Source organism: Salvelinus alpinus, chromosome 2 (assembly GCF_045679555.1).
Source record: "Salvelinus alpinus chromosome 2, SLU_Salpinus.1, whole genome shotgun sequence".
In the NCBI taxonomy this organism is placed as follows: Eukaryota; Metazoa; Chordata; class Actinopteri; order Salmoniformes; family Salmonidae; genus Salvelinus; species Salvelinus alpinus.
The window spans coordinates 43,523,197-43,537,889 of NC_092087.1; the positions used below are offsets into that span (position 1 = coordinate 43,523,197).

Genomic DNA, 14,693 nt, shown 5'->3' on the forward strand with positions numbered 1-14,693 from the left:
TTTGTTACAGCAAGAGCATGACGACCTAAGATTTGTTCCGATTAAACAAGACCATTCAAGGCATCTGTCTATGTGAACCACATTAATACGTGTACTGTAGAGCCACGTGGAGGAGCAGCAGAGAACAGTGAGTAAGATATCAACTAACCGATTACACAGTATGATAAACATTACACGTAAAGGGAGACCCCATGTCGTTGCATATTCTTTATTATGGCGGGAAAGTTTACGTTCAGTACAAATCGTTATTGTATCATCAATTAAATTGGCATCCCCACGGTTTTTCATAAATAGTGCATTGGAAATAAGCAGTCATCAAATACATACTATAATAAAACAATCATATTTCCACATTGTCTTTGGTGTCGCATTCGCTAGACATAGTTCTGAAAATCCAACTGCTAGATTTATCTGTCATATGCGCATGAACGTTCATGTTAATTCATGTTTTATTCTCAATTTGTGTTAGGAAATTCAGTTCAGAAGTTCAGTCGAAAAAAATGCAGTTACACCTTTGTCTGTTTCTTTATTCTTTTTTTAGATCAATTCTCTTTTAGTTTTTTTACCAATAACAATCACCAGTACGGCAATGCTCAGTCATCAAAACAACACAAACAAACAGGGGAAAAGAAAGGCAACTTAAAAACAATAGTATAACAAAACAACATGAGATGGCGTACACCCAGAAAAACTATTTTGCGTGGAGGTGCTGACTAACGGCGAATAAACTAAACCAAAAAAAATAAAGTGTCGCACACTCCATATATAAACTCCCAGTAATTTATTTGGTAAATCACCAATGTTTCGGCATCAATGTGCCTTCTTCAGGGTGAAGCATTGGTGATTTGCCCAGTAAATTACTGGGAGTTTATATATGGAGTGAGCAACTCTCTTTATTTATTATTTATTTGTATAATTTATAACTTACAAATAATGCACAATACTTTTCCAATACATAACTTACAGTATCAAACCAAGTCGGAAATTACTGTTTTATTTATTCCTTACAATGTGCTCAATGTGACACTGGGCTTTGGGCAACACCTGTACTGTCCAGTTTACAGATGGACATGTTCAGGCAGTCTCACGGGAAACAATTGGTAAGTTATTCCTGTTGTATCAAAACACTTCCCTAAACGTCTATCCCTTACAAAAAATTAAACCTAATGCCAAACAGGATACAAACGAACATGATGTAACTTAGTTTTGGCTGAAACGCTGGAGTCACAAGGCGGGGGCTCGATATCGGTGGGAAGGAACCTGGTGAGATCCAGTTTGGACCAGGAAGATGTTCATTCTCTCATTCTCTCTCTCTCACTCTCACTCTCTCCTCCTCCACCTCCTCCTCCTCCTCCTCCTCCTCCCCAATGTCAAGGTTATCTTCCACTATTCGGCTGAATGATCAACCCATACGGTGTGATGAGTAACAGTGTCAGGGACAGAGGGTGGCGATAAATGGCCCATGGGCCAGCATCATGTGATCGACCCAATGTCCACCTGCTCTCCTGTTCCACCCAGCATCCAGGGAGCCTCAAACGCAAAGATAGGAGAAGCACTCAACGACCTGGTAAGACAATAGAACATCAGTTACACAATCGCTGATGGAATTGTTCAGTAAATAGTCAAAAATAGACTGCACACTGCAATTTCTGCTCTCATAGTGACATCCTGAAATTACAATTTCATACAAGTATCTATTGTTGAGTCAAAACTTTACATAAAACTTAAGCATCTTATTTGACTGTGATCTATCAAACTTGAATAATGTCTGTGATATTAGTATTTGTTTCGTTGAGAAGTTTAGAATTTGTAGTTACTGTAAGACATGCTTGCTTATATTCTGCTTGCAGTACTGGAGGCTTTGCCTGTTGGCGATGGTATTGGGAATCGGGGAATCAGCACGTGATGCATGTTTCCATCATGGCTTCTCCAGCTGAGGTAAGAAAGATGTCTGATGATCAGCTCTGTGGAGTTGAATATGAACTTGACAGTGAAGAATAACATTGAGGGATAAAAGTGAAGGTGTTATCTGACTCGAGATGAATAGCTCCCTGCCTGCTGAGCCTGTAAAGATATCACATATAAATCATTTTGCAGTGGTATAGGACAACTGTGTATTACCTGAGCCACATAGAGTACAAATTAGCTTTAAATTAAGAAAAAGCATGATTATTATTGTTATTATGTTCACGTGTCACAATTATACTATAGTACTACAGTTTTTTTCTGAGAATATGAGAAGTAGCTTAACTTGAGTGCGTGCCAAAAGCTGCAAACAGCAGGATGCATACAAAGTATGAGAGAGTAAACAAAGATATACAGTGGGGAGAACAAGTATTTGATACACTGACGATTTTGCAGGTTTTCCTACTTACAAAGCATGTAGAGGTCTGTAATTTTTATCATAGGTACACTTCAACTGTGAGAGACGGAATCTGAAACAAAAATCCAGAAAATCACATTGTATGATTTTTAAGTAATTAATTAGCATTTTATTGCATGACATAAGTATTTGATCACCTACCAACCAGTAAGAATTCCGGCTCTCACAGACCTGTTAGGTTTTCTTTAAGAAGCCCTCCTGTTCTCCACTCATTACCTGTATTAACTGCACCTGTTTGAACTCGTTACCTGTATAAAAGACACCTGTCCACACACTCAATCAAACAGACTCCAACCTCTCCACAAGGCCCAAGACCAGAGAGCTGTGTAAGGACATCAGGGATCGAATTGTAGACCTGCACAAGGCTGGGATGGGCTACAGGACAATAGGCAAGCAGCTTGGTGAGAAGGCAACAACTGTTGGCGCAATTATTAGAAAATGGAAGAAGTTCAAGGTTACGGTCAATCACCCTCGGTCTGGGGCTCCATGCAAGATCTCACCTCGTGGGGCATCAATGATCATGAGGAAGGTGAGAGATCAGCCCAGAACTACACGGCAGGACCTGGTCAATGACCTGAAGAGAGCTGGGACCACAGTCTCAAAGAAAACCATTAGTAACACACTACACCGTCATGGATTAAAATCCTGCAGCGCACGCAAGGTCCCCCTATTCAAGCCAGCGCATGTCCAGGCCCGTCTGAAGTTTGCCAATGACCATCTGGATGATCCAGAGGAGGAATGGGAGAAGGTCATGTGGTCTGATGAGACAAAAATAGAGCTTTTTGGTCTAAACTCAACTCGCCGTGTTTGGAGGAAGAAGAAGGATGAGTACAACCCCAAGAACACCATCCCAACCGTGAAGCATGGAGGTGGAAACATCATTCTTTGGGGATGCTTTTCTGCAAAAGGGACAGGACGATTGCACCGTATTGAGGGGAGGATGGATGGGGCCATGTATCGCAAGATCTTGGCCAACAACCTCCTTCCCTCAGTAAGAGCATTGAAGATGGGTCGTGGCTGGGTCTTCCAGCATGACAACGACCCGAAACACACAGCCAGGGCAACTAAGGAGTGGCTCCGTAAGAAGCATCTCAAGGTCCTGGAGTGGCCTAGCTAGTCTCCAGACCTGAACCCAATAGAAAATCTTTGGAGGGAGCTGAAAGTCCGTATTGCCCAGCGACAGCCCCGAAACCTGAAGGATCTGGAGAAGGTCTGTATGGAGGAGTGGGCCAAAATCCCTGCTGCAGTGTGTGCAAACCTGGTCAAGAACTACAGGAAACGTATGATCTCTGGAATTGCAAACAAAGGTTTCTGTACCAAATATTAAGTTCTGCTTTTCTGATGTATCAAATACTTATGTCATGCAATAAAATGCAAATTAATTACTTAAAAATCATACAATGTGATTTTCTGGATTTTTGTTTTAGATTCCGTCTCTCACAGTTGAAGTGTACCTATGATAAAAATTACAGACCTCTACATGCTTTGTAAGTAGGAAAACCTGCAAAATCGTCAGTGTATCAAATACTTGTTCTCCCCACTGTACATAATATACAGGTTCCCAGGCAAATAGGGTGATGTCGTATCACTTCCCAGCCAGAGACCGCCGTCTATTGGATAGCATTGTGATCAACAGTTCATCAACATTTCAGCTTTTTCTCAAATCCAATTTAATACAGATCCAACTGTGCATTGTCATATCATGTGAGCAGAGAGAGAAAAAACATGGTGGGGTTGAGGTTACAGGAATCCTGTTGGCACTGTATATGATAGGCAATGCATATTATGCGTGATACTATTTGAAGTATGGCCATCATAAGCAGGGTTGTCTACTAACCAGGGGTTGATCAGTCAACAGAGCTTCATCCTGTTCACGTCCTAAGCACTGGGATGACACACATGATAAATCAGCTGCTTACTCAGCTAAACCTCTAGTTTAAGTGGAAATGAATACACTAATATCTAACAGAGATCTACGCGTTTTTGCTAAATTAGAATAGTCTACATTCAGAGTACTTGCACAAATGATCATCCAACCTGTCTGTGTGGCGCCAGGACAACAACCTCTCCCTCAATGTGATCAAGACAAAGGAGATGATTGTGGACTACAGGAAAAGGAGGACCGAGCACGCCCCCATTCTCATCGACGGGGCTGTAGTGGAGCAGGTTGAGAGCTTCAAGTTCCTTGGTGTCCACATCACCAACAAACTAACATGGTCCAAAGACCACCAAGACAGTCGTGAAGAGGGCACGACAAAACCTATTCCCCCTCAGGAGACTGAAAAGATTTGGCATTGGTCCTCAGATCCTCAAAAAAGGTTCTACAGCTGCACCATCGAGAGCATCCTGACTGGTTGCATCATTGCCTGGTATGGCAACTTCTCGTTCTCCGACCACCAGGAACTACAGAGGGTAGTGCGTACGGCCCAGTACATCACTGGGGCCAAGCTTTCTGCCATCCAGGACCTCTATACCAGGTGGTGTCAGAGGAAGGCCCTAAAAATTGTCAAAGACTCCAGCCACCCTAGTCATAGACTGTTCTCTCTACTACCGCACGGCAAGCAGTACCGGAGCGCCAAGTCTAGGTCCAAATGGCTTCTAAACAGCTTCTACCCTCAAGCCATAAGACTCCTGAACATCTAATCAAATGGCTTCCCAGACTACTTGCATTGCCCACCCCCTCTTTTACGCCGCTGCGACTCTGTTATTAAATCAAATCAAATCAAATAATAAATGTTATTAGTCACATGCTCCGAATACAACAGGTGTAGACCTTACAGTGAAATGCTTACTCACGAGCACCTAACCAACAATGCAGTTTCAAAAAATCAGATAAGAATAAGAAATAAAAGTAACAAGTAATTAAGAGCAGCAGTAAAATAACAATAGCGAGACTATATACAGGGGGTACTGGTACAGAGTCAATGGGCGGGGGCACCGGTTAGTTGAGGTAGTATGTACATGTAGGTTGAGTTATTAAAGTGACTATGCATAGATGATAACAACAGAGAGCAGAAGCAGTGTAAAATAGGAGGGGGGAGGGGGGGACAATGCAAATAGATAATAACATTCTCCATGTGTCTGTAGCACATCCAAAGCATTGTGAACCAGACCTGGCTGGGGAGGTATACGATTGTACCAACATGCTCATCTGGTCTTTCATCGTGTCTGTGTTCAGCCTGGGAGGATGGGTCGGGCTATAGACAGTGGCAGCTTCCCTGTCACCCACGGCCGGTTAGGCACTGTTCACAATGACACACACACACTGAATGTACAAAACATTTACATGACATAGACTGACCCGGTGAATCCAGGTGGAAGCTATGATCCCTTATTGATGTCATGTGCTAAATCCACTTCAATCAGTGTAGAGGAAGGGGAGGAGACATGTTAAAGAAGGATTTTTAAGCCTTGAGACAATTGAGAAATGGATTGTGTGTGTGCCATTCAGATGGTAAATGGGGATGACAAAAGATTTAAGTATGGTAGTAGGTGCCGGATGCACCGGTTTGAGTGTGTCAAGAACTGCAACGATGCTGGGTTTTTCATGCTCAGCAGTTTTCTATGTGTATCAAGAAACATCCACCATCCAAAGGACATCCAGCCAACTTGACACAACTTTGGGAAGCATTGGAGTCAACATGGGCTAGCGTTCCTGTGGAACGTTTTCGAAACCTTGTGGAGTCCATGCCCCGACGAATTGAGGCTGTTCTGTGGGCAAAAGGGGGTGCAACTCAATATTAGGCAGGTTTTCCTGATGTCTTCTGTATGGTTTTGCAGGAAGAAAGCCCTGCTGTTCAACATAGACGCTGTACTGATGGTCTTTCGTCGCTTGGCCAAGTCCTTTGAGGTGATCCTGCTGAACATATTTCTCTATGGATATAATGTTGGTATGTGTGTTGTGGTAGTTTTTTCCTCTGTGTATAACCTACTATATATGAGAATATGGGCTTAGCCTGTGGTGTTAGTTTTGATAGCTTACCTATTAGTTTGTGTAGCTTACCTATTCGTTTTTGTAACTTACCTATTTGTTTTGTAACCTGTCCCTCCCCTCTCTCGCTCTCTCTCTTTCTTTCACTCTTTCTCTATATATCTCTTTCCTCATACCGCTCCCTCCTCTCTCTCACTATCTGTGGTTTTAGGCCTGGGGCTGAGTGTGCACCTGGTGTACCTGGGCGAGAGTTCACCTAAGAAGCTGAGAGGATTCCTGACCCTAACTAGCTCCATCTTCAATGGCTTCAGGAAGGTCATGGTCAGATTGACAGTACCCTTGTTACTTAACCACCTAACTTGTGTCCTGTGGTCCGTTTACCCTTTCAGTGGTCAGTTGTTCTAGCCTGGTCAAGCATACTGACCTCGGTGTTGTGCTCACAGTGCAGCGGTCACTCAGTCTGGTTGACCAGGCTACAGTTCATGTTCATGACACCTTAATACGTCCTCAGAACCCACAATCCCAGCGGAGTTACATAGATTGCATCCATAGAATCAAAGAAGGCAACATACAGGTTAGCTAGGTCACAGTGAGAGTCTCATTCTGTAAAAAATGAAGCCAACTCTCTTGCCATCTATCTTACTCAGAGAAAGAGGAGAACTTTCAGGGTTCACACCATTCAGTCAAATCCCCTTCCGAATGTTCCAGTTGACCGCTCTGAGCCTTCTCCACTCCAAATCGGACCAGCTCAACCTCACCATCATGTGCCTTAGATTACCCTGTCCTGGTCCGGCTGGGCTGAAGAACAAGATTCTGAACAGCTCATCTGACAAATTACTAGAAATGGAATCACTTTGTAGCATGATGTTGTACACATTTATGGCAAAGTTCTCCAAAATGTATGTGAAATAAATTCTAATAGGAGAATTTTAGCAAGTTTGGAGGTTGATGTTCAAGTATCAAACTGAATTAGGATGGAAGGAAGACACACAGTATGGCTGTAAATAGTCACTTGTCAACAAGTCTCTCTCTCTGCAGGGAGCTGATGGGTACCGATGACATGTGGCCCTGGCTCATGGCCCTTGGTGGCCTCCCTGCCATCCTCCAGTTTGTGACCTTGCTCTTTTACCCTGAGGCTCCCTACTACCTATACACCGACAAGGGAGACACTGAGGGCTGCAAAAAAAGGTATGCGCACAGTCCAGGGCTATATCATAATGTGAAACTTTTATTTTGACATGTTATGCTGGCTTTTGGAAGAAGGATGTTCCTTGATTATCTAGACTTTACAAAAGTCAAACATAGAATACGTTCCATAACGTACAACATAACAATTCACATATAACATATATCAGTACACATCATATCATCAGATATGGTGAGGTGAGGCGTGTATATGATGTTTCTGTTGTATAAAATATGATTTGTGCGTAAGTATCTGTCATCTACAGGAGGATGACCTGTAGATGGATGACATGGGGAAGGAGAGCGCGAGCATGCAGGGCCAGAAGGTTAAGACCATGTGGGACGTGCTGACTTCTCGCTGTGCCAGGTGGTAGCTGCTGGCTCTGGTCATCCCTTGTGCCGGTATTCAGTTTTGTGGTAATAACGCAGTGAGTCTGTTTTGACCGTATCTACCTTTACTGCAACTTTACTGCATTTACCATTAGTCACAAGTCTGAATCCAATGTCAATACTTTACTTTTCCCTGATTAGGTTATTCTGTGAAGTGAAGAGCTGTTCCATTCCCTTAAACAGCTGCAAATAGGAGCCCTCTCTTGCTCTACCTTTTGTCGTTCTCCTTTCATCTCGTCTCCACAATTACCCAAAATGACCCAAAATGTGTTCTATAGATTTATTTCTACACTTTCGACATCTTTGGTGAAGCTGGAGTAGCAGAGGACAAGATGCATTACCTGTCTAGTGGCATCGGAACAACAGATCTCATCACCATCACTCTCTGTGTAAGTACCATACCATAGGTCATATAGCAGAGAATAACATTACTGTCTGTAAGTGAACAATACCACATCATTTGTTTTAGTGGCCATTTTGACCTCCTGTCCTTGTTGTGTCCCAGTCTCTGTTGATAGACCGCGTGGGCAGGAAGATGCTGATGGGCTATGGCTACCTGTTGATGGGAGTCATCATGTCCGTCCTGATTGTTATGCAATCAGGATGCCCACCCCTGATTTAGGGCTTCTCTGTGTCAGCCAACATGAGAGCTAACACTGTTTTTTTTTTCTCTTAACAGGACCTGTACTCATGGTTTCCCTATGTTAACATCCCCCTCATCTTCTTTGTCATCTGTATTTATGGACTAGGACCTTGTGAGTACATCATTTCTTATGTATTATGCATGTCTTATTTTCACAAGTATACAGCTGTAGGCTAAGTGGTGTGTGTATGATTCCAGATCTGAGTATTGGGAGTCGAGTGAGCTACATAGTGGTCAAATGCTGCTCCAAGTCAACATACACACAGAACCTCATAGTTGCAAACATTTCATTGATTAAAGACTGCCATTCTTGACATTTGCATATCTCTGAGGTCCTACTGTCTGTCTGTACCCTTATCTGTTGAACTTGAACATTATTAATGTTCCCATGGAGGATGGTTTAGGTCAGTTCTGCTTCCTGATCTTTGTAGCGTACTGCATCCTCAGCTCAGCGTTCGTACTTTACTTCATCCCAGAGACCAAAGGCAAGAGCACGGTGGAGATCATGGAGGACTTTAACAAACTCAACGACAAGAACAGGGACAAACACCAAAAAAGGCTGACTATGTTATGGCAACGACATTTTAAAGAAATGTATTGAGTGGCTTGTACACTCTTAGAAAAAAGGTTTCCAAATGGGTTCTTCGGCTATCCCCATAGGAGCACCCTTTTGGTTCCAGGTAGAACCCTCTCTGGAAAGGTTTCTACATGGAACCCAAAATGGTTCTACCTGGAACCAAAAGGGTTCTACCTGGAACCAAAAAGGGTTCTTCCAAGGGTTTTCCTATGGGGACAGCTGAAGAACCCTTTAACTGTAGGTTGTAGATAGCACCTTTTCTGTAAGAGTGTATGAACAGACGTGTTAAGAGATGTACTCTGTTTAGTTGTTCATTTGAATGTGGATTTACAGCAACTAGTATGAATCCAAAACATGTTGCTAAATCAGTCATAGCGCTGTTCCTACATTCTAGTCGAGGGTCCTATACATCTTGAACAGATTTTTTAAAGCTGTATCAATGACTTATTACTTTGTAATGAACATTTTTAAAAAGTATATTCATATCAAATCAAATTTGGAATGTTTTTTTTTGTTGCTGTCCAGGTCAATTGGAATGTTCAGCTTCAGCTACCAGTTGCATGCTCTGCTTAATCTGTGTCCAGGAAACTGTTTGTGTTTAAATGTGTTTAAGTAAGGACTACTTGATATAACTTAGTGCCGATTCAAAATTGTATATTACCATTGATTATCCAACAAGACAGTACATTTGGGCCCTCTATTTTCATTTGACAGTCAACCGACTAAATCTATACCATGACATGAGCCCCAATGAAATGACACTGAAAACAAAATAGCCCATCAAAACAATGTTGCTGGGAAAGAAATGTCATGCCTGTCTTTCCTTTTCAACACCTAAATGTCACCACTTAGGAGCCGATGTCGGTGCAAATTGGTTGTCTGGAAGTGAGTAGAAATATATACTGAACAAAAATCTAAACGCAACATTCAACAATTTCAATGATTTTACTGAGCTACAGTTCATATAGGGAAATCAGTCAATTGAAATAAATTAACTAGGCACAAATTTATGGAATTCACATGACTGGGCAGGGGCGCAGCCATGCATGGGATTGGGAGGGCATAGGCCCACCCACTTGGGAGCCAGGCCCAGCCAATAATGAGTTTTTCCCCACAAAAGTACTTTATTACAGACAGAAATAATCCTCAGCCAGCCAGCCCCCCACCAGGTCTCTTCTTGATATACCACACCTGTCTGGTAGATGGATTATCTTGACAAAGGATAAATGCTCACTAACAGGGATGTAAACAAATTTGTGTGCAAAATTTGAGCGAAATACACTTTTTGTGCTTATGGAAACTTTCTGGGATCTATTATTTCAGCTCATGAAACTTGGGCCCAACACTTTACATGTTGCATTTATATTTTTGTTCAGTATAGTTATATATTAGACTAAATTGTGTTTGTCATCAATGATGTAGCCTTTATGCTACCATGTTTTATTCAGGACTAATCTTTTTATTTATTTAACTAGGCAAGTCAGTTAAGAACAAATTCTTATTTACAATGACGGCCTAGGAACAGTGGGTTAACTGCCTTGTTCAGGGGCAGAACATTTCATAATCTATTCTGCACAGTGACATCTTTATTTTCTACTTATGGCCTCATGAAAAGTTTGAATCCAGTCCTAGTGTCATGCTCAAGAGGAAATCAAAATGAACTCAACCTAAACTTAAGCACAATAATAAACACACCAAAGACAACACTCAGGAACAGTTTCAGATACATCTTTATTGAATCCCCATCTCTGCATCAATTAGACAGAGATGACAGACTCAAAAACAGTGTACAAAAACAGACATCTATAGAAAAGTATGCTTATATTGAAATATGTCCAAAGGTTTTATAACAAAACATGTAACTCAAATGTTTTTTAAAGTTCAACGATCTTGCAGAGTACAGAGATAAAATACCAAGGTAACATACATATACAAATGTACATCTTCTGTGTGTGCATGTTTTTATGCGTACAAAAGTGTCATTGCAAGTCAATCTGCGCATGATTTACCATTTAGAGAGAAAGGTCCTTTTTTTATCTCGCGTTTCAAATCCACTGCTGTGCACAATCAGTATTGGGAAGGCACTTTGCAACAGACCAACCGAATAAGACAAGAAAACAGCAAAGGTAAGTATCCAAGCAATCAATCAATAAAAACATCTATAAATTGAAGTACCAAAACAGGTGAGATAAATAAAACAATACCACCAGATGATTTGATTAGCATGTTCGGGCGATCCTAAGTGTTGCCACAACCACCAATTATATAAGAGCATATTTCTAAACAGCATCGTCTCTCACTTATCGAATAAATAACACAAAACAGGCCTTTATAAACGGTTTTTACTCCATTCGCCGTGTGAAAAGCATCACTATTCAGTGGGGATATAAAAAGAGCTTAATATGACCTCAACAGACTGATTGATCAAAGCCATGGGTCGTATCACTAAACTGGTAGTGTGTACACTACCAGAGCCAGGTAACAGCACCGTGAACTAGACCTGGGTTCAAATAGTATTTGATTTAGCTTGCCTGTCACAATAGAAGAGTCCCAAAAGTGCAAACCCACCCATCAGTCACTCCAGCCAGACTCAAGCAATTGCTTTTTGAGTACTTTTTGAACCCAGGTCTACAGTGAACAGCGAAACCTCCGTCACCATCCACACCCCCAAAAAACATTTATATCCAGAACAGTACACAGCAGATTCATGGGCGTGCACTGTGAGGAAAACGTTTCAAATCAAACCACCACCACCAAAACCTACACACCTCTTTCCATCATTGACAAGGAAGGAAAAAAACATTTATTTATATATATATATATATATATATATATATACACACACACACACACAGGATCCCCATTAATTGACAAACTATTAAAATCAATCATTAGGTTTGATCACATATATACGCATTTCATATATATATATATATATATATGAATGTTATATACACTCGTTACAATCACAATATAACTATAAATAAAAGCAGGAATGTACTGAAAGTAATAGAGCAAAATTATCTGAAACAAATTATAGACCAAAAGCCTTCTGGTTGATTACATTCTGAGGACAAAAGCACACATATCAGAGCACCAAACACACACAAACACACTTCAGCATACATACTCTTTTTGTCGCTCCCTAGTAGGCCTCCCGTATCTAGCATAACTTAAGAGTAAAATCAGCACAGCACATTGACATCTCAAACGTTGATTTATATATAAAAAAAAAACTTTGTGCATAACGTGGACAGGGCAATCAATAAGTTAATAAAATATATATTCTACATTTCTCACGATTTCTAATAGTCAAACCTGAACTTGGTCCCTGTTGAATATCCAGAACTGATTTCACAAGTATGTGACTAACAAATACATTGGTTCTTTAAAATGTCATAATAAGAGAATACAACATTCTCAAATGTAACAGCCATACTGAGGCATAAGGTTATATTCTTGCCCTGCAGAAACTGGTAGATTTGACTGATTATATTCAGTTGAATGCATTCAGTTGTACAACTGACTAGGTATCCCCCTTTCCTGTATATTCAAAGTTGGACTAGATGTCCATCTGCAGCCTCTTCCCATCAGAGGCTCTGTCTGAAGTAAGGGGGAACCTTGGGTTAGAAGGTGTCACTGCAGCTGTGAAAACCATGTAGATAACAAAGCATTTCAAAATGACCCAGTCAACATATGTTCTAACCCATAGATTACCAATATGTCTAGGACCTCAGGGTTTTTTCTGCATAGAAAAGTCTTGTCCGGGCCGCCTAAGTCCAAACAGTGAAAACGTTTTCAGTGTAAACGGCTAAAACCAGATATAATGTATGTTGAAAAGATAATGGACCTAGGCATATTTATTTTTCAAACAGATCCTCTTTGGATCTAAATTTAAAAAACTAGACAGTCAGGGAGAATCTAAAATGTAAAAAAATAAATAATAATTGTCATGGCATGGGGCCCCACATTGATTTTGTTTTAATGTTTGAGTCACTCAGCTAGCATAAGAACGCGCATAAGCCATGGTAAAGTGTGTACAATCGCAGGAAATCCCCCCCCCCCCCCCCCCCCTCAGCCCCATGATAAAATGTGTGGAACTGCAAGAAATCTTCTCTCGGTGCCCGATCGGGCCTCTAAAATGTTTGGTCGGCGACTGTGCCATGGCCACGCCCACATCCACCACCTAAGCCCCATTTTGATTAAGAAAAAACCCTGGACCAGACATGATAACAACAATAACAGCATTGACTAATATATGTTTCTTATATGTGCGTGTGTTTGGTAATGGATCATAAGCGGATGGTTATGTCATAAACAATACAAATTCAATAAAAACAAAAACATGATTGACGGTAGACTTCAAAGACAGCAGATTCAAAAAAGCTTTTGAGGTTGCTTAATGTTAATGTACATTTTATATATTGCTATGAAATGGAAGAAAACATTTATATTGATAGTATTAGCGAGGTCCATGACACAGAAAGGTAACAGAAGGTGATAAACAACAACAGTGAAAGATGATGCCATGAACAGCAAAGTAGTCTAAAGACAACGTCATTCCCTTCCATCTGATAGGCTGAACAGACCTAGGGGCAACGTTCCCTCATTTCCCCCACAAATCTAGGTTCACGTTCCCCCCACCTTCCCTCAGACCTACGGGTCACTTCCCCCCCGGCTCCATCCCACTATGCCCTGCCTCAGAGTCCACCAGCGAAGAGGCAAAGGCAGACTGGACAATCTGGAAGCCAAACGACTCCAGCAGAGACATGTTCTGTTGTGGAGAGAAGGGCGAGCCCAGCGATGGACCCAGCTCCCCCAGACCTGACCCCGACCCTCCACCCACCACCAGACTCTTCTGGACCCCATGATGATGCACTCTGTTGACGTGCTTGTTGAGGTAGGATTTTGTTCGGAAGGTCTGGGTGCACTCGCTGCAGGGGAACTTTTTCTCTGGAGAGTCCTGGCTGGTATTGGCTTTAGCGCCACCTGGTGGCGACCCCTGCACTGCCCCAGTACCAGCAGAGGCTCCGTTGCAGGCGAATGGTGTCGGAGTCCCAAGCTCCTCCCCCTCGGACTTATGCAGAGATTTCATCTCGTCGCCATTGGACAGCTCCCCGAAAGACGGCTCGTCTCCCTCAGATTCTGCCTGATGGGGGCATTTCCCAGCATTCTCTTGCCCGTCTGAGGTAAAGACAAAGGGGGAAAGGGACAGGAACAGGGGGAGGTGGGAGTTGGGAGAGTTGGGAGAGTTGGTGGGGTGGGAGAGATGGTGGGTGGGGATGGGGAGAGTATAGAGTGGGTTGGGGAGAGGGGAAGGATAAGGGTAGAGAGAAAAAAAATGAAAATTAGGCCATGCGCACAACACAAAATCTGGCTATTTAGACCTCCAGGCAGCACTGCTCTTCACCACCATGGACATGAACATGAACTGCAACATGGTGGTCTGCAACATGAACAGGACAGTTTAATGCTTTGTGTACTAACCATCTACTCCCATCTGTAGTATTCTTATAGTATTGCTTTTAAGTAGAATTGTACTGCAATTCTTAGAAGACATGGTGGTCATTCATATCAAATCAAA

General features: G+C 42.0%; 1 protein-coding gene and 1 long non-coding RNA gene across 6 annotated transcripts in view; one reads left to right on the plus strand and one right to left on the minus strand.

The window, feature by feature from the left end:
- Positions 1 to 11,020, plus strand: LOC139562449 (uncharacterized). Of its 3 annotated transcripts, none has more exons than XR_011672357.1 (8): positions 1 to 127; positions 1,376 to 1,567; positions 1,851 to 1,938; positions 6,164 to 6,233; positions 6,526 to 7,927; positions 8,168 to 8,278; positions 8,569 to 8,644; positions 8,937 to 11,020. It is a non-coding gene; the product is annotated as an uncharacterized lncRNA (long non-coding RNA). The 3 variants fall into 3 exon arrangements; XR_011672361.1 differs by having other exon boundaries at positions 8,964 to 11,020; XR_011672358.1 differs by having other exon boundaries at positions 8,980 to 11,020.
- LOC139562398 (POZ (BTB) and AT hook-containing zinc finger 1-like) overlaps positions 10,822 to 14,693 on the minus strand; it is a 17,378-nt gene continuing 13,506 nt past the window's right edge. For all 3 annotated transcript variants that reach the window (XM_071380105.1, XM_071380096.1, XM_071380099.1), the window contains one exon: positions 10,822 to 14,293. In XM_071380105.1, the coding sequence (XP_071236206.1) occupies positions 13,773 to 14,293 (521 nt within the window). In that variant the 3' untranslated portion in view covers positions 10,822 to 13,772. The remainder of the gene's footprint in view (positions 14,294 to 14,693) is intronic.